Source organism: Leguminivora glycinivorella, chromosome 19, assembly GCF_023078275.1.
Source record: "Leguminivora glycinivorella isolate SPB_JAAS2020 chromosome 19, LegGlyc_1.1, whole genome shotgun sequence".
Classification (NCBI taxonomy): domain Eukaryota; kingdom Metazoa; phylum Arthropoda; class Insecta; order Lepidoptera; family Tortricidae; genus Leguminivora; species Leguminivora glycinivorella.
This window is the reverse complement of record NC_062989.1, coordinates 12,360,278-12,381,254: the sequence shown is the minus strand read 5'-3', so window position 1 is coordinate 12,381,254 and position 20,977 is coordinate 12,360,278. Positions and strand designations below refer to the sequence as shown.

At 36.7% G+C, this 20,977-nt stretch overlaps 2 protein-coding genes across 5 annotated transcripts in view; one reads left to right on the top strand and one right to left on the bottom strand.

The window, feature by feature from the left end:
• LOC125236675 (clavesin-1-like) overlaps window positions 1–20,977 on the bottom strand; it is a 55,242-nt gene that overhangs the window by 33,609 nt on the left and 656 nt on the right. Inside the window, exon 1 of one of the 3 annotated variants that reach the window (XM_048143574.1) lies at window positions 193–311. The exons of 1 other annotated variant lie outside the window; for it this stretch is intronic. The gene's annotated coding sequence lies outside the window, so the exon portion shown is untranslated. Of the gene's footprint in view, window positions 1–192; window positions 312–20,977 lie in introns of those variants that run through there. One more of the 3 variants, XM_048143576.1, reaches the window with a different exon arrangement.
• LOC125236674 lies at window positions 2,669–20,523 on the top strand. 2 transcript variants are annotated; one of them, XM_048143573.1, is made up of 12 exons: window positions 2,669–2,814; window positions 3,573–3,814; window positions 4,209–4,380; window positions 4,728–4,924; window positions 5,396–5,534; window positions 6,331–6,461; window positions 6,955–7,204; window positions 7,489–7,929; window positions 12,767–12,897; window positions 14,805–14,943; window positions 19,704–19,837; window positions 20,359–20,523. In XM_048143573.1, exons 1-12 carry the CDS (start codon window positions 2,724–2,726, stop codon window positions 20,485–20,487), a joined length of 2,196 nt encoding a protein of 731 aa, XP_047999530.1. In that variant the 5' UTR covers window positions 2,669–2,723; the 3' UTR covers window positions 20,488–20,523. The 2 variants fall into 2 exon arrangements, with proteins under 2 accessions (XP_047999530.1, XP_047999529.1); XM_048143572.1 differs by having other exon boundaries at window positions 14,802–14,943.

The following is a 20,977-nucleotide window of genomic DNA, read 5'->3' as shown; positions in this document are numbered from 1 at the left end:
TAATAGAAAGGTTCAATTATCAATCGACCTCCGCATTTGAAATAGGACAGGACGCTCTTGCAGAATTAGCATCGGCATTTCGCTTACGTGACTAAATTCTTTAAAGACGCTACGACATGTCTTTTAACAGTTATAATTACAACGTAAACAATTTAGTTCTATTGCTTAGTTAAAAAGTAAACAAAAACTTACCGTGTCTATGGAAATCCTTAAGTTAATTAAATCACGTATAGACGCGCGAACCGGGCGTGAGTGCACTCGTGAGGAACCTTTTAGGAGGCTGGTGCGTGTGTACACACTGGCACACAACCCGCGACTGGCCACTCGAACCTTGTACAACTTGTGATGGAATAAAAAGTTAACTTTCTAAATTTGAATTCGCGAATACGTTGAACAGGTGAGGCGGTAACTCGACCGTTGAAGACTGCTTTTACAAGAAAGTAGAGGATTTAGGCTTATAATTAGTACTACAGTTTGTACTACATATCAGCCTTGAAAATTTTTCAACCAGATCTAAATAAAAGTGAAAGTGAGAGTACTCGCAATGATACCGATAGAGCAATAAACCACGTCTATACGGCAATAATTTTACCGCTAGTTAAAGGTTGATTACGATCAATAAAACTGTTTACTAGCTGCCAAGCAAAAGCGTAAGAACCGAAACTGAAAAAAGACAGGCTTCTTCATCTATGACCAAGAAGAAGTTATATGTAGATGTAGAGACAGCATAGCGTAATTAACAGCAATGGTTTGTTAAGAACGTCAATACCTAAACTACCTATCTACCCAATGAGTCCGACTGAGATGATGTAGTGTTTGAAATATTCTGTTGGTATGACAAAATTAAACAATATGACAAAAAAGTTTAGGTATCGGGGATTTTTTTTTTAATTATTAAAAGTATATAAATAAATAAATAAATATTATAGGACATTCTTACACAGATTGACTGAGGCCCACGGTAAGCTCAAGAAGGCTTGTGTTGTGGGTACTCAGACAACGATATATAAATATATAATATTTATAAATACTTATATACGTAGAAAACATCCATGACTCAGGAACAAATATCTGTGCTCATCACACAAATAAATGCCCTTACCGGGATTCGAACCCGGGACCGCGGCGCAGCAGGCAGGGTCACTACCGACTGCGCCAGACCGGTCGTCATATGCATTGTGTATACTAAGAATGTTGCATCGTGGTATCCTGTTCACAAAGAACACATCCAAACCTTTGCCTCCAAACCTCAACCTCATCTTAAGCGCTTTTTAGTGAAGGCGTGAAAAAATCCTGAAGCTGGACTAATCGTAATAAGGCCTAGTTTGCCCTCTGGGTTGGAATGGAAGGCAGTTCGTAACATTGCACGCTAAAAACCTAATATTAGTTGTCTAAACTCTCATGAGTCGTGGCAAAATTGCGGGTTAGCGCAAGGGAGAAGATTTTCTCCAAGGGTGACTCCGGAGAATCGACTCTTTTCGTGTCAAAAACAACAGAAATAGACTAATGCGCGTCTATGTAAGTCATACACGCTTAGGTATTACGTATATGAATAAAAATATACCTAATACCTATATTTGAGAAAAATAGTATTTACTAATGCATTTCTGCAATTTCTACTAGACAATTGAGGTCACGGATCACGTAGCCTCTTGCCCTCATTTGTTAAGCTAAACTTAGGTAATTGACATGTTTACACGAGTGGATTGTGTACATAGTTTGAATATAAGACATACGTGATATTTAATTAAGTATATATACCAACTTAAATTATATACGTAGTATTTTTACCGCTGTATGCTCCCTTGAGAGTAAAACTAGGAGGGATCGAGTTGATCACGAGTTCGTGAGCGTGACCAAAGAGTCGCTGAAGATACTCGTATATATGCATCTTCTATAGAAAGCCATGACCTGTGAAGGCTTCTTGCACCTTGAGAGTGCCAGATAGCAACAACACTAACAAATTTTTATTTGTGCCGTGGAATGAGGGCGCGACAATCAATCTAACGCATATCTACTCCGCCAGTGAAGGACAGGGGGCACATTATGGGCTACGAGCTCTTGAGGAGTTCTGATTCGGCCGCTTGTGGGGGCGTTGGAAATTCAATGTTGATATTGTTGATAACCTATAATGTAGTGCCGTTTGATGCCGGCATCAGAAAAGAATAGCACCACCCCATCTCATCGCGCAGGTGTCGTATACGTGCGTTTTCATTTTCACATTATCCGATCCGATATCGGATATAGGACCGATATCCCATACATTACAGGCGCCATCTTGGATTTTTCTATTGAAATCCTTCCGACATCCGATATTGGATCGGATAATGTAAAAACGGACTAACGCGACACGAGTAAGGTTCTCCCGTATCCGTCGCGGGGTCCGTGCTTATTACAAGACCTGTGCAGGCCGACAACACAAAAAATAATTATCTTATCTAGAATATCTGTGTATACAAACAAACCCAGGCCAATAGAGAAGAAAGCCTCATATCATTGAATTTTCGGCCATTGCGAATGGTTTGCTGCACTTGAATGAATGTAGGTACTATATTATATTATTTATAACAAATAATATGTTATACTTGCTCATGCTCTAGGCACCTATAATATTTAATCGAAAACTATAAAATGAGCAATAACATATTTTAGACGAGAAATTTCACAACAATTTTATATCTTGATACTGCAAAAAATGTTACTTTAAAAGTAAATTTTGCATAATGTTAAGTCTTTCCTATACAGTATTTTTATTATATTTGTCAAGTATTTTAGTAGAATGTTCACACCCAGGAAGTCTGTCTGTCCGTAAACGTACGTACATCAAAAATAGGGTACAAACTACAAAACTACATAAATTTCAACGTTTCTCCTTCATTTAAAATAAATACCTCTACATAAGTTTGATGACCGGTCTGGCGCAGTCGGTAGTGACCCTGCCTGCTGCGCCGCGGTCCCGGGTTCGTATCCCGGTAAGGACATTTATTTGTTTGATGAGCACAGATATTTGTTCCTGAGTCATGGATGTTTTCTATGTATATAAGTATTTATATATTATATATATATCGTTGTCTGAGTACCCACAACACAAGCCTTCTTGAGCTTACCGTGGGCCTCAGTCAATCTGTGTGAGAATGTCCTATAATATTTTATTTATTTATTATTTATTAACCGACTTCAAGAAAAGGAGGAGGTTCTGAATTCGACTGAATTTTTTTTTTAAGTACTTAAGCTCAAACGTCCGTAGAGCAGAAGTAAGCAAACTTATGAATAGCACAATGATGTTGATCATAACTTTTTGGGAAAATGGCAGATGTACTAAAGTTGCCAAAAATCTGATTAAAATGCGATGAAAAGTTTTTTTTTATTTTATTTACCTAATGCTACAGAATTATAGTCAGGTTACAGGTATATAAGCGGGCACGTAAAAGGGGAAACCTTCACGGCTGGCTCGTTCACACACTTCATTAGTTTCATTACACTTTACACTTCGGACCTTTCACCAAATGTGCTGGCGAATTAATAATAGGTTACATCGATAAGCTCCACCATATATACAAATTATTTAACAGTTAACCGACAACTTATTGCAAGAAAACGACAAAACACTCTGGACCTATGTCAAATGTTCAACGTTGAAAACGAGAAGGCGCAAAGTGAACTCCTCAGTCACAATCGAGTAAAAAGAGCCGCTCCAGCGGTAGACCCTTCAGACCGAGTAGAGAATATTGTAGACAAACTTTATGACGAACCAGAGGATGGGAAAAAAGTTGAATATAGAAAGAAAAATGATACTACGACAGCCAAACCTGAGGTACGGTAAACAATGTAAACATCAGTAGACGTATTTTCTAAAACACTGGATGACTGCCCATTTAAAACAAGAGAACAATTAAATTATAAAGAAATTTCACACAGAGTATCTTATGACCAGACTCCATTGTTCTTTTCTTCATTTCCGTTTCCATTAATTTCAAATTGATGTTTATAGTTAGCAAAAGTCAACGTCATCAAAGCAATCTGACACTGTGGAGGTTACTGACATTGACCTATGACAAATACTTGCAAACTTGTATTAGGGTCAGCAACGTACGTCGTAGATAGACTAAGCCTATACTGCGATGCCTCTGCTTCTGCAATCCGACTGGTCAGGCGCTTTTTCATTTACCATTTAGATATATTTAAAAAAAAACTTGATTTTATTTCAGGGCGCAAAATCCGGAAGACGGTTCGATTTCGCTCCTGGTGCTTTAGATGTCAATATTCTGGAGGAAAAAGCTGACGGAAGAGAGAAGCTAGACGGAAAAACGGTTCCGGTCCCATGGCACAAGTATTGGAAACACGGAATCATCCCATATTTCATCGACTCAAATACATACGGTAATCAACGCAGACTAAAATCTCGTTATACTTTTATATGTAATTATATTCTGCTAAACCTAACTAATAACATTAAATCATTCATGTTACTTGCAACATAAGGCCTACTAAACTAAAAAGAGAAAACAATACTGTCTTGGCTTTTGGATCGCTAGCTCAGCGCTCTACAATCATAGCCAGCAAGTTTTTATGGCGCAGATAGTAAAGCACTGGACTAGCATTTCAGGAGACCGTAAGTTGAAGTCTCAGCCTCTGGACTGAATATTGCACTTATAAATCTATTCTGAACTTAATAGCATCGTCTTCTGTTGCTGTTAGTTCACAAAGCTACTACTATTACTCTACAGATACATTCCTAGCCGAAAAAATAACAAAAGCTTTCGACAACTTCGAGCAAAGTACCTGCATACGCTTGCAACGACTGCGAGAGAGGCCCACGGACAAGGCGTCTTTGCAAGATGTCCAATGGCTGTACATCACCAACCCTTCAGGCACTCGGCAGTGTGTGCATAGCAACGAGTTGAAGACCATTTCAGGAGTTCAGGTACTCTGGTACTTTCAAAGCCTATATAAAGCTTTATGAATCAGTACTATAATCTCGCTTTTATCACGGCATCTCGTGTCAAAATAATGTGTCGATTATGCGTTCAGAATGTAGAATAACTTAGGTACTAAAGGGTTCTTACTGGCTTGAACTTTGGACGTTGCACAGATACCTACCTAAGTATAACTTCAAACCATATCAGGAGTGAACGATCCAATAATAACATACATTCATCATTGATTCATGACTTAATTTATGACCTGATAAGGGCGCTCTTCATTCTCTTAGCAAATGTACACCTTTCAAAACATTTATTGTATTAAACTACCTATGTAGCCGGTCAAACGACTTGTCACTAGAAAAAATTGCGAAATTCAAATTTGGGACAATAAACATTAGCGCCTACATCTTTTCCCTAAAAAATGGCCTAATCTCGGGAATGGCTCATATACTGAATGTATTATATTTCAGTGGGTAGTATTCGGCTATGACTGTATGTCGGAAGGTCAGATCATGCACGAAGTCATGCACATCCTGGGTTTCTCACACGAGCACGTGCGCGAGGACCGCGACCAACACATCAGCGTCATGTGGGACAACATTAAACCAGGTGAGTCTGCATAAGGATTTTGCAGCATTCTCGGAGGAAATAGGCTGGAGACGCCTTTCAACATAGTGCAAACTTGCAAAATCACGTAAATATAGTTGCACAATCGATTTATGGTCATTCACAAGATCGCTCCGCCACAGATCACTGGTGGTTAAAACTGCTTAAGGAGCAATCCACGAGAATGTCGCTTACGACATGATTTTGGCTTATAAGCCATATAAGATTTTGGCTTATAATATAAATATGGCAGCTATTTCAATCAAATTCGTAAAGCACGAGAAAATACTGCTAATTTGTTAACCGAGTCATGAAAGGTTGTCAGACATAACTTCGCTTTCTTGTAAAATGCCCCTTAAGGGAGGTGAGAATTTGAGAACTGGTAATGTAATAAACACTCAAGTCACTAAACCATCTCAATCAAGTTTACATAAATATGGTATAACATTCCATTTACAAACGCATTATATTTCGTGTGTTGCGGTTTTTTCGGCGTTTAAAGCACGCGATAATTTTTCTGTAAATATTTTTTATTCTGCACACTGCCTTAGAAAATCCTCTTACACCTTACAGTCAATTTGCAGAAAATTTGCGTTTGTACGGGACACGGGTAGACTCTTTCATGGTATTGCTCCTAATTTTGAAAAACTCGATTTTTTTTTGTCATACGTCAGGTATCAAAAGTAAATACGCTAAGGAACAGTGAGATGAGACCCATGCCCATGCAACCCAATGCATGGGTTATACTGTGGCATGGGTCTCATCTCACAGCACTACCTCAAATAAATTTGATTTCCAGGATACAAGAAATTCTTCGAAACAAGGCGTCGTCCTGCGATACTGTCTTCTCTTCCCTACGACTACGCGAGTGTTCTCCATTACCCTCCAAGAGCATTCTCCAAAAATGGGAAATACACCCTTGTTGCCGCGGTAGGTTTTTTAAGTTATAAATGGGCTTACTTTTTGCCATAGACTTCTTAGACAAAAGCAAAGACGTGGCCTACGATGGAGTGAGCTCGCCCAGAAGATGCCTATTCACCCTTGATTTTAAGGTATTTACCGTATTTATAATATGCTTATATCGATTTTCCACGTTTGATCGTTGGCCGTTTGGCAAAAAAAAAAAACATGCTTCTGGTTGGTAAAGTAAAGAATGTAAAGATATTGTGCGATGATGGTATACTATAAAGTTATAAGTTAGTAAGTCCAATAGGACTAATGAGACCTCTAGTGACCAAAGAGGTGGCTTCGCTTTTGTTTGGAGACCAACTAGCTTTGCAAAGAGGTAATTAAATTTAACCGTCAGAATTTTAGGAGCATGCCAAGAGTGGATCATATTTCTTTAAATCCTATCCCCTTTACCAATGGCTTTGCTTTACGGGGAATAAATTAAGTTTATTCTAACTTTGCTTTATATTTTTAGTCTGGAATCGACTTTGGTCAACGCGTTGGGCTAAGTGAGGTTGACATAGAAAAGGTATCAATGATTTTTGGCGGAGAGTGCATAGACCGAAACAAGCACTACTTGGAGACGACCTGCCCTACCGTCATCGCTTCGAAACAACAGAAAGAGACAAAGAAAGCGACGCAAAAGGAAATTGATGACTATTTCCGTGACAGATTATGGCCGTATGGAATTGTGAACTATAAACTCAAAGACAAGATTGAGTTCTGTAAGTTCGCTTGTGTGTTCTGGAAATTTTTAATTCCTTTTTCAGACCTTTTGGTTCTATTCTACACACTCCTGCAGGTTTAGGTAGTTAGATCCAGGGCCCCAGCTGTTTGGTAAGCCTGCCCTGTGCAGCATTACTTTACTTAATACATGTATCTACCTCTATACTTAACTGGTTCAAAACATAATAAAGCTGGACCAAAACCTTAACTAGAGTAACAAACATCAAGAGTTTAATAGAATCTTTTAATAAACCAATGACTACGCATATTTGTTAAATTACAGCTATTGAAGAAAGACAAAATATTGAAGAAGTCATAAAGCACATCGAAAAAGAAACTTGTATTGAATTCAGAGACATGTCAAAAGACGACGACGTCGAAACCACAACAGTAAATGATGACGTGGTTTTAGCCGATGATGGTAATCAAGTACCTATAAAGAAAGAAAACATTAAGACCCTTCAACACCAGTCATTAAATACTTATCAAAGCTCAAAGTCAATGGAATCACGTTCATCAGACTCTGTCGAGTCTGTATCATCGGAGTCATCTATCTCAGAAGAAAAACTCAAAAAACTCTCACTGAAAGATACTACTTCAACCTTTATCAATAAACCTGGTTTTTGGGCTAATATGACAAGGAAAAATGACAAAACCAATAATTTAGAATCAGTTGCTGACAAGAAATCGAAAAAAGATGATTCTAAACAAAATACTAAGTCAGGTAAAAAAATAGAAAGGAAACATAAACTAGACTCTAGGAATGACGAGTTAGATACAGAGACAATTAAATCACCCTCAAAAAGGGCTTATACTATACAGGGTGTATTTTGATAGCGGGTCAGTAAGGGCAGCTATGAGATGCCGTAGTCCTACGTGAAAATGGTCTAAGCCCAACAAACAAAATATCCTTATAAAATCAATCTATAAGGGCTAAACACTCATAGTAGTTTTAAAATAGCATTCATTATGCCAGAGTTCCTTATAGCGGCTCATTATAAGAGAATTTGGCCTAATAGTACATTTACTCTTATAATTTGGCCATGTACACGTTAATAAGTCAAATTTATATGACTGCAATAAGGGTTTAAAAATATTTACTCTTATAGTAGCTCATTATAAGAGGATTTGGCCAATAGTACATTTACTCTTATAACTTGGCCATGTACACGTTAATAAGTCCAATTTATATGACTGCAATAAGGGTTTAAAAATATTTACTCTTATAGTAGCTCATTATAAGAGGATTTGGCCAATAGTACATTTACTCTTATAACTTGGCCATGTACACGTTAATAAGTCCAATTTATATGACTGCAATAAGGGTTTAAAAATATGTATTCTTATAGAAGCCATTTAAAATGCCTTTTCGCTGTATAATATTCAAAGCACTATAAAAGCTTTTGTTATGGCCAATTATTCTTATAAAAGTAATGCATAAGATAACTATGATGCTTTATGCCTCATAGGAGCATATAATAAAACGTCTATCCAGCAAACAAATTATAGCATTTTATAAAGTGTTTTAAAGAATTAAAGCAATACATTTTCTCTTATACAATAATTATAAAGGCATTATTCTTGAAAGTGTCGTATTAAAAGTTTTTATAAAACTTGATTCGTCATTTTGAAAATCCAGCGAATGTGAACAATCTGATCCCAACTTATCGATTAGTGGTTCCGTAGAGGATGTCATTATGGAATAATTATATGAATATGCAGGCAAGCAGCAGTGACAGTAATACAGGTATATCGTTAAATGATGAATTGAGTTTGGATTTAGCTTAATAATTATATTTTTTGTTCTTATTTAAGGTGTCTGTAGCTCTGCGGTGAAAAATGTTAAGGTATATACAGCGGGGCCGCGGGGCAGCTCTCGACTGGAGGGCAAATGTAACTGGTCCATTGTTTCCATGTTTTACAATGTTTACATTATTAAATAGAGTGTCCACCGGTTATACCAGACTAGCATGTACTCGGAGGTGGCCAATTATACATAACTGAGCGTATAAGAGACTATTACCAAGGCACTCAGTTTTTTTATCCATCAGTACCTACTAATATTAATTTTTAAGATTAACTTTATTAGAATAAGTTCCAAAAGTGTATTCCTTACTTTATGGACTTTGGTCTGAAATAAAAAAAAAAATCTTTTATTGCGGGGTATCATTGTGAATGTTGGACGATCTGAATAAGTGAATACAATGTTCGGCTATTTTAAGAAACCGATTTTATATGTAATCCTTTTGGGACTAAGACAGATTAAAATTGAGGACAAATAAAGACAAACTCACTTTTTAAGATATTTATTTATGTGCAACGAAACCAAACCGATACAAGTAACTTTATAAGATTAATATTTTCAGTTCTATTGCTCACGATGTTGCTGTTTCAATGAGTCTACATACTTCAAAATATTAATATATTCTTCAGAGCGCCGACACGGTGGTAGAAATTGTAATTAACATATCAGTAAATTTCCAAAATAATAAGTAGTTTCTTTCATCGAGGTCTTCATCAAATTCATAAAAGATATATTGATTTCCGTTTTCTTGTTTTGAATTATCAGCGCCATCTTTGCTTGGTGTGATTTTCTTACAACCTAAACTATTTCCTGCGTCCTCTTCCATTTTGCATGTTTTTTGATCCACCACTCCTGGCTTATTTTTGGGTGTAAGTAATGATTGTGACTGATTTTCTCCATCAGAATATGTGCCGTTTTGTAGTTCATCTGTAATAAAAAAAAAAAAATATTTATTTGAAGTCTTAGGCTAGGCGGTTTATAGTTATCGACACAAAGTCCATTGTGATGGCGGTACTGAAATCGTCTGTGGTTTTCAATAGCACTTACTTACTAAGAGGAGGAGAAGAGTTTGTCATCTTCACGTCACTAAAAACGGCTGACTATGTATCTCATCCACAGATTCTGTAACAATAACCATAATAATAAATATCAAATAGAGTATTTGACTCAGCATTTACAATAAATCAATAGGAAGTAATAAAATAAGGCACCAGAAGATTAAATATTCCGAAGCACAAGTTTGTTTTAAATTGAAAATTCTAGGTATAACTTCCTAATGAAATATTGAAAATATCAGTATTACCTGACATGCTGCGGACTACACGGTTTTATTTTGTTCTATGCCGGTTAATAGAACCAAACCTTTATCAAAGCGTTCCCCAAAATACCGGTTTAAAAACAACGGTCTTTCGAACAAAAATGCAATTTCAAAGTTTTGCGCCAAGTACATGATAACTAGACAGCGGATTTCAGGTAGCGATTTAAATATTAATATGGATATGACTAGTGCAATTTTTTAAATACATGTCATGTGGTTTATAATCTATTATTATTACCTACATCGCACTCCACAAACTTCACTGAATAATTAGATTAAATTAATGTTATTTTTTATTTTATAAATTAAAGTATTTTATTCTAAATAATGGACTTTCAATTTAAATATATATAAGAAGCGAATTATTTTCATTTTTATATTCTTTGAGCCATAATAGAAGTTTTTACTGTGCAATGCGCAGAAGAAATATTAAAGAAATAAGTATAAATAAATATTTTTTTTATTTTTATTTATTATCATTATAATTTTTGCCCAATATTCACAAAAGCATCCAAAAAGGGTTTTACTTTTATGTTCCCATACATTTTTTCGTGTGTAGAAAAAATAATAAATATTGTATGCGAGTCATATTCATATTAATATTTAAATCGCTACCTGAAATCTGCTCTCTATCGATAACGTTATGAATTTTTAACTGGTATCCGTTACAAATATTTAACTAGATGGTAAGGTTCGGGATTTCACTAATTGTGAGAAGGAACCCTAAAGATATATAAAATGGCAAATCATAAGTAACACCGGTGGCTATTATAAAGTTTTTACTCTTATAGAGTATTTGTAAATGATGTGCTTACTGCTTTTACTCTTATAACAGCCTTGCTCAAGACATGTCAAAATTAATTAACCGCATTTTTAGTACAAAACCGTTGAAATACAAGGGCGCATTAGTAATACAACACATTTTATATCACATTTCACCATGAAATTGGATTCCCACACAGTTTTCATAATAAATAAGCAAATAATTGTAATATGTAAAAGTTAACTTACCGTTTACTAACTTGCAAAATGGATGATTTGATGATGTTGATGATGTACACATAAATCACTACGAAAAGCACAATAAACTTTTAAAACAGCATCCTGTTTCGCCGTTATGAGTTTTACTCCCTTATATCTGATGATCACAAAACGTGTATAAAAGCTATTGCCCTTATTAAAGCTTTGAATATGATTCTTACAAGTATAATTGCCTTTATTAAAGCTTTAAATATGATTCTTATTAGTACATTAGCCTTTTAAAAGCACTTTTCTTGCCATTATAAGGTTAACTTTCTTATTGCATGCCATAATAAAACACGTACAAGATAAGAAAGCTAATAATATAGCAACTACAAGGGGGATATAAGGTTTTTGGCCTTATAAGGTGTGCCCAAATGCCCTCTTGTAAAGGGTTTACAAGGTTATTATAAGAGTACTATTTTTGGCATTATAAGCCACTATAAGACTAATTTTTGTTAGTTGGGAGGGGACCATCCATCGATTTCAAATTGATGAAAAATGGCATTTACAGATTTTGGAAAAAACTTACAGGGTGCGAGAAAAAGGGCATTTTGACAAACTTTTTTTTGACGCCAATCGATCCCATTCCTATCAAGGATCAAAAGCTTGTATGGGACCAAAAAAAATTTTCCGGCTAGAAAAGTCACAAATTGTGAAAAACTTTTCCCATACAATTTGTATAAAATTTATTTTTTTTCGCATGGTGTTTTTTTTATACCAATCGATTCCATTCCTATTCAGTATCAATACTTGCTTAGGGGTCAACTCACGGCAATGAACTAAAAACCCACAAATCAATGGCTACATTTTACTATGGGGAAAATATCGAAAAAGTATTCTTCAATTTGTGGCTCTTTAGTACATTATCGCAAGTTGAGCCTAAAGAAACTATCGATACTGAATAGGAATGGAATCGATTGGCATCATAAAAACACCATGTAGAAATTTTTTCACGATTTGTGACTTTTCTAGCCGGAAATTTTTTTTGGTCCCATACAAGCTTTTTATCCTTGATAGGAATGGGATCGATTGGCGTCAAAAAAAAGTTTGTCAAAAATGCCCTTTTTCTCGCACCCTGTATGTGTTTTCCAAAATCTGTAAATGCCATTTTTCATCAATTTGAAATCGATGGATGGTTCCCTTAGACCGTTTTCACGTAGGACTACGGCATCTCATAGCTGCCCTTACTGACCCGCTATCAAAATACACCCTGTATACGTTGTCTGTCCAAGCGCAAAGTGCAGTAAAGCATTTCCATATCAGCTTGAGCAAAAATGCTTGAATATGAGTATGTTCGGCGTTTCTCCTCTACAGGATTCGCGTATGCTGTAACAGGAATTAGCTTCTAGAATTAAGTTTATAGGGGGGGGGGGGGGACTTCCCGAAATCTACAACATCTTGGCGTACATGTTTCAGAACACAAACGTACCCGCAGAGCGGCGCCACCGTCGCCAGCAAGACGGCATGCTGACGACTTGTTGGTGCTGACCCGCTCACCAGAGCCAGGCTGTCGGTGCCCAGAGCCTGGCCGCGCTGGCGCACAAAAGGTGAGAAAATTTTCACGTTGGATAATATGAAAGCACTACCTTTTGATAGGCTACTTGACCCTCTAGTCTGTCTTATATGATTAAGTACTGTCCAATTTACCGAAATAAAATATTACCATATTTTATTATGACTTGAAAACAGTAATAGTTATTTGTTATACAAGGGGGCAAAGTTGTATTTTAACGCCGAGTGTGGAATTGAAAAACGAGCAAGTGAAAGGATTCTATAGTTGAACCACGAGCGAAGCGAGTGGTTCGAGAATAGAATCCTGAGCTTGCGAGTTTTTTAACACACGAGATGTAAAATACATTTGCACCCGAGTGTAACACAAAACTTTTCCCCTCACTATAGCGAGGAAACTACAATGCAAAAAATGCGTTTATCACTTGCTTCCATTAGTTCCACAGGTGGTAAATCATCTTTATTACTAGATTCACCTACTTTTATCAATTTTAAAGCAGTTAATTTGACTTTATTCAAGTTCAAATTACTTTACCCACTAGTGGATAAAATGCGTTTTTACCCGCTGGTATTAAAGGACAAAACACGTGTTTCCGAGCTAGTGAGGGGAAAAAAATATTTTTAAAGTACATTTTTACGTAATGAAGCAAAAACAACACAGTCATGTTCATGTTAATCTATAGATTATCTGTCATCAGGTCATTCTATATTAAATTATATTTATGTATTATATGTATTTATGTATTATTTGATGTAAGTATGTTTTAGATTTCTGATTTTCTTTTTCTGTTCTTTTGTTTTCAATGCACCGCCTACAATCTTTTCTGCTTTGCCTTAAGGTTGACTGGTAGAGAATGCTACATGGCATTAAGTTCGCCTTTTGTACATTAAGTTTGTCTTTTGTGCAATAAAGTTTAAATAATAAATAAAGTTCAATATGTCAGTGATTGTTTTGACATGCAGTAAGGTTCGAATTCGATGACCTCACTTCATCGCCGCGCTGACAGCGTTTTCGGTGTCCAAAATAAATAAATAAATACACACATTTTTAATCGAAAATACGTAGTCAAAATACACTTTTTATACCCAAAATCTATAAATATTGTTTTTTTTATGTCAAATGCTACAAAATACAATCATTTACTGTGCAAAATTCGATATGAGTCTAGTAGCCTATTGCCACAGGTAACACATACAATATCTAGTTAATTTTGCCGCACTATAATAAAAAAAAAAGTTCGTGTAACTTCGTACCAGCGGCGATTCGAGCGCCCTTGATAAGTGTCATAACCTAACCACAAAATTAAAATTTTGAAAAAACCCCCGACCGCTACATAGTAGACCGATTTTCGTAAAACATGGCTAAGAACACTCCTGACCCGACTAACTCAGATTTCAGACAAAAAAAAAACTAAATCTAAATCGGTTTATCCGTTCGGGAGCTACGATGCCACAGACAGACAGACAGACACGTCAAACTTATAACACCCCGTCGTTTTTGCGTCGGGGGTTAAAAATAAATTAAAACAGCATATTTGGATTTACACAATAGAAATATATAATAATTTAGGCCAGCTTTTTAGTGAAATATCTCTATGTGCATGCAACGCCTAAGTATTTTATTTCAATTCGGCACGTTTCCTGTTGCTTCAGAAGTGACTCGCAATCTTATTTCAGTATTTAAACTTTATTGCACAACACAAAAGAACAACTTAATGTACAAAAGGCGAACTTAATGCCATGATGCATTCTATACCAGTCAACCTTTGGGCAAAGCAAATATTGTAGGCGGTGCATTAAGAGACCATCTTCTGAATATCGTCCATCCAGAAGCCAGTGGAGTTTCTAACATCCAAAAACGAACGTATCCATTTTAGTCCACAATCTAGGCATTGTGCCCAACTCCATAAAATACAAACGATACGATGTACAACCTCCCCAGGAGCTGGTGATCACGTCGGACTGCTTCAACTCCGTCAACGACCTGCTGCACGTGTTTGTGCACGTGCTAGGCCTGGACCACCAGCACAACTCACACGACCGAGACGACTTCCTCGCTATCAACTGGGATAACGTGACTAGGGGTGAGTTTCTTGACCCGTTACTTATTAATTAATAGGAGTATACAGATTTTGTTTTAGGTGCCTTGAAATCAGTGTCGTATCGTAATTAAATAAATAAATAAATATTGGGGACACCTTACACAGATCAATTTAGCCCCAAACTAAGAAAAGCTTGTACTATGGATGCTAATTCGTATGGCATTAGCCTTGATTGGGAGTAGTAGTTGGGGAGTTTATTGAAAAACCTTAAATTTTTTGACCAAAGCATGAAACTTGGCACAGTTGTTCCTTATATCAAAATAAGCCGATTAAGATCGGGAGCCTTCGGGAGCCTCCCCCTGGGGCCCGGGAGGGGGGGTCAAAGTACCGCTTCAACCGGCTTGGTTTGAAAAATTCTAACTTACCCCGTTTAGTTAATAGGTCATGTTTGGTATCGTTTTCGAGTAAATCAATAACGTAGAATTCGTTTTCAGTACTAAAATTATCATTTAATGGTAAATAAAATAAAAAAAATTAAAAAATTTGAAATTTTCATCCATGATTTACAAATTCAAGTCATCATAAATGACAAACTGTTTGCTTTTTCTATAAATAAAAAATATGACATGATAGCCTATTTAATATAGATTATAAAAAATATAACTTTTATCCACCTTTACTAACGTTAAGTTCCAAAAAAAAATTACTTTAAGACGCGCGGCGTCGGTACGCCGCGAGCGTAATTTTAAAATGCCTTTATTTTAGAAACTCTATTAGACCCCGTTTAGCTATTAGGTCATGTTTGATATCGTTTTCGAGTAAATCAATAACGTAGAATTCATTTTTGGTACTAAAATTATAATTTAATGGTAAGTAAAATTAAAAAAAATTAAAAAATTTGAAATTTTCATCCATGATTTACATATTCAAGTCATCATAAATGACAAACTGTTTGCTTTTTCTATAAATAAAAAATATGATAAGAAAGCCTATTTAATATAGAATATAAAAAATATAACTTTTATTCACCTTCACAAACGTTAAGTTCCACTAAAAAATTACTTTAAGACGCGCGGCGTCGGGACGCCGCGAGCGTAATTTTAAAGTACCTCTATTTTAAAAACTCTATTAGACCCGGTTTAGCTATTAGGTCATGTTTGATATAGTTTTCGAGTAAATTAATAACAAAGAATTTAATTTTGGTACTACAATTATAATTTAATTGTAAATAAATTAAAAAAAATCATCTATAATTTGCAAATGCAAGTCAACAAAAATGTCAACCGTTTGCTTTTTCTCTTATGTCACCAAACACCCAGACAAGTTTGGTGGAAACTTCCTTCACGAACTGCTTGGTGTCTGATGACCATGGTCCAAATGTTTCAAATGCAATTGCCGCAAATATGTAGTTGTTTTTTAAAAATGCATATTTGCGCGTTTAAACTGGGCGTTTTGCAGCAGCAGTCTCTGGTTTCTGGGCCGAGCGTTAGACGTTGGACGGAGTCAAGGTATCCACACAGGTCACGCCCCACGCCAAGGGTCGTCCCAGAAACCAAGGCAAAAGCAAGCAACCATCAGGCCGCTTTCCGTCTGCTGCTGACAAGCAGACAGGTTCGAGGGTTGTCAGCATGTTCGCTGTGCCGAGAGCCTTGCGGATTAAATCGTTAAGTGCAGTGTGTCACAAAATTCGGCCAGCAATAGACTGGCAGTGGAGTCCGTGGTGTCCTAATGCGTCGGCAGCAAGGGTGTGGTTGGCATGTCTTTAGCCCCAGTCTTAGACAAATGGCAGTAATGATGAAGTAAGGCAGCCTCGGAAGGAGGTATGTTCTCCAAGTGTCGATCTTTTCTAGTAAAGAGGTTCTTCCGGCACTCATTCACTGTTGCGTAAGGAGTTAAGGACCCTTGATCTGAAACAATATGTGCATTGTCATTTTATTTAAACAGATTCTGCAACTATCAAATTACAACATTTTGGTGGATCACCTTCACTATTACACACTTACCTATCATACAAAATAATTACAAACTTTAGTAGAATCTGATTAGCCTATCTATGATATTGCTCCATCTCGTAATAGTTTGAAGCCTTGGGTGGCCATGTTTCTCCCTTGTTGATCGTTTCAAGCTGCGTTTATCGTACCTATCCCATACTATGTCTAATCTAGAAACGTTTTCTTTTGGCTTTGAAGCTTAGCCAGGCCACTCAAGGTGTCAAACTATTACAAGATGGAGCAATATCAGAGGCAAATCAGATTCTACTAAAGTTTGTAATAATTTTCTATGATACGTAACGTAAGTGGGTAATACTGAAGGTTACGTGATCCACCAAAAAGTTGTAATTTGATAGTTGTAGACTCTAAAATGATAATGCACATATTGTTTCAGACCAAGTCGTTGCGCAACGGTGAATGAGTGGTCGAAGTACCTAACTCTTTAGGTACCAAAAAAGATCGACAATTGGAGAACATACCTCCTTCGGAGGCTGCCTTGGATCAGCATATACTGCGCACAGTGTACCAGGGGCCCGGCCCATTTCTCGAAGCTACAAGTTACAATTTTCAACTGGTTGTCAATGTCTAATATGACAAGTTGGAAAGAGACTTCCGCTTGTAACTTGTAACTTTCAGTTTTGAGAAATGGGACTCAGGGCGTTCTTGTTTGGAGTCAGGCGTTGGCGTTGGTGCCACACCAAAATTTGCCAAGTCCGTCTTCTTGGGGATGGAAGGAAGAAGGAGACGAATGGGTACCACACTGGTCAGACAACACTGAAGTGGCCAGTATATGCTTAGAAGTTACAAGATGTAAATATAAATCAGGTTGCAAAAACCGATGCAACTGCATAAAGAGGGTAGAGCCTTTTTTATGCAGTTCCATATGTACCCAGCTATGTTTTTGTGAAGGGAATGTATAGTATGAGTATGAGTATGAGTAATCTGTCAATTAGGACACCACAGACTAAACTACAAGTGCTAACTTTTCAGTGTTGGATACTCTATGGCAGTTCCGACTCAATTATAATAAGTTCATTATAATTGACTTTAGTTAACTATAATAATTTCAAAAATAGAACTTCATACAATTTCTATACTAATTTGCGATACCTGGCAAATTTTCCTGCATCTGAAACACATTTTTTTTATCTGTCGCGTTATCGGCCAATCAGAGACGGTTATTACAAACAATTGGTTGCTAGGTCCATTGATGATGAAGATGATGACTCGTAGAAAAAGTATTGTATACAATAGTGATGTAATTAAGCTTTTCACTCTCGTACCGTACTACACATGGTACTCGACTGAAAAGTTTTGTATTATATCACGATTGTATAAAATACTATTATATAAATTTCTTTCAGGATTCACTACAATGAATAAATAACAGGTACAGTCGGTCTTTAGATCGTGTGGTCCGACCCGAGTGTTGCCGTTGTCGACACGTCAATAATAATGAATCTTTTTCTATTTATGCATTAACACACCTCTGACACTGGCGATCAAATATATGAAAGAGGCGCGTTCCCCGCAGACAGTCTAAGCTCCCGTAGGTGAACGCGTACTATCCTTTATGAATAGGCTTTAATATCATATTTTTATATTTATAGAAAAAGCAAACCGTTTGACATTTATCGTGACTTGAATTTGCAACTCACAGAAAATGATTTTTTTTATTTTATTTCATTTAACATTAAATGGTCATTTTAGTACCAAAACTAAATTCTACGTTATTAATTTACTCGAAAACGATACTAAATATGACCTAATAGCTAAACGGGTTCTAATAGAGTTTTTTAAAATAAAGGTATTATAAAATTACGCTCGCGGCGTCCCGACGCCGCGCGGCTTAAAGTTTTTTTTATGAAACTTAACGTTAGTAAAGGTGGGTAAAAGTTATATTATTCATAATCTATATTAAATAGGCTTTCATATCATATTTTTTATTTGTAGAAAAAGCAAACAGTTTGACATTTATGATGACTTGAATTTGTAAATCGTAGATGAAAATTTCAAACTTTTAATTTTTTTTTATTTTATTTACCATTAAATCATAATTTTAGTACCAAAAATGAATTCTACGTTATTGATTTACTCGAAAACGATACCAAACATGACCTATGAACTAAACGGGCTATGTTAGAATTTTTCAAAGCAAGCCGGGTGAAGCGGTACTTTGACCCCCCCTCCCGAGCCCCAGGGGGGAGGCTCCCGAGGGCTCCCGATCTTAATCGGCTTATTTTGATATAAGGAACAACTGTGCCAAGTTTCATGCTTTGGTCAAGAAAAAGAAGGTTTGGCCTCTTTTTGTCGATAAACGTCCCCACTATAGCATCATATTTGATACCTATCCATACTAATATCATAAATAGGAAAGTGTGTGTGTCTGTTTGTTTGTCCGTCTTTCACGGCAAAACGGTGCGACGAATTGACGTGTTTCTTTAGGTGGAGATAGTTGAAGGGATGGAGAGTAACATAGGCTACTTTTTGTTTCTTTCTAAAGCGAGAGAAGCCGCGGGCAAAAGCTAGTATTTTTATATTAAGGAGTAATTTGAGCTACTTTGGTGTGCAACTTCAGACCGCCAAAGAGCCGTTCTACCTCTACATTATTGGCAAATGAAATTTCGTACAAATAAAATTCCGAAGAACTCCTTTGTACTTACGTCCCGGGGTGTGGACATTCAACATCCGAATTGATAGTCGCATGCTCTTACCGCTAGTCCACCAATGCTTCGAGATTACGCTGAAATTGCTGTCAATTCAGATAGAGAAATTCCCCGCAAAGATACTAACACAATTGAAACCCCGCAGGTTTAGGAAAGGAATTGCAGACCAAGCTCCCGCCCGCAGCATCAGTTGGCTTCGCGTACGACTATCAAAGCGTGACGCACTATCCTTGGCTCGACATCAGTCAAGGCGTCACCAGCATCATGTATCCTATATGGGTGAGAATACCAATAATGATTTTGACCTCGACATTCATGTCAGCTAAGATTTTTTTGGACCTATGGAAAGATGTACATGAGTGTCGATGATCAGCCCGTCGATCTAAGATGTCCGCGTCGGTATATTAATATCAAGTTATTGAAATTATGTCTATGTATGGAAAGTAGCAAGAGAAGTAGGCAGGGCACTCTGGTGGTGATTAGTGATCGATGACAAGTGTTGTCACTATGTCTCTGCCTACTTCCAGTGCCGAATTTAGACTTCTTTCGATGGGGGGCCAAAACTAAAAACTGACTCATTTGGCGCCCTTAGATTTGACGATTTTCGAATTTAGCGCCTCCAAGACGCCCCGAGCATGGCTCGTCCACGATGAGAATTAGTTATTATGTACTGTGCTTTTTTATTTTGGTAGTGAAATTTTCTCACCACGTCATTACTAGTAAAGCTGATAGAACTGATATATATCTTGTAGAAAATATTTACGATTACATTTTAATGAAAACATTCAAATGTGTTCTAGAACGACGGATGGGCAATGGGACACTGGCAAGGCCTGAGCTCCATCGACGTTCAGAAACTGAACCTGCTATACTTCGGCCAATGCCAGTCCAGGAAGAAAGCTATGGCAAGCTTATTGAGAAAAGTTTAAGTTGATGAGATTATAATGGAAGTTAAATATATAAAATTGTGTAATTTAATTAATTATTCAGTCATCCCCTTAATTGGACAATATTCGCCCTGCCGGACCACCTTTTTGTATTTTTTTTCGAATCAGAATTATTAGAATTATCGAGCGCCGAGGAGGCTTGAACTCACGACCATGATCATTTTCTGCCAAATTAAGGGTTAAAATTTTTGTTAATTGTAGAGTCCATTGAAAAATATGGGTATGGGCAGCCATAACTTTGTCCACTTTTTAAAGTTTGAAAATATAAGATAAGGGAAAGAAATTATAAGGGCCAAAACCTACTGCTGTTATTGTTGTAACTGTCACTAAGTAGGTCACTACTTACATGCCGTTGAGGGCTATACGACGCGAAAATGTGGGAAGTGGAATAAAGTGTAAGTGGCAAAGAAAACGATACTGTTACTAGGAAAATGAGAGTGAAGGAAAAAGATCCTCGCGGGACGAGTTTCCT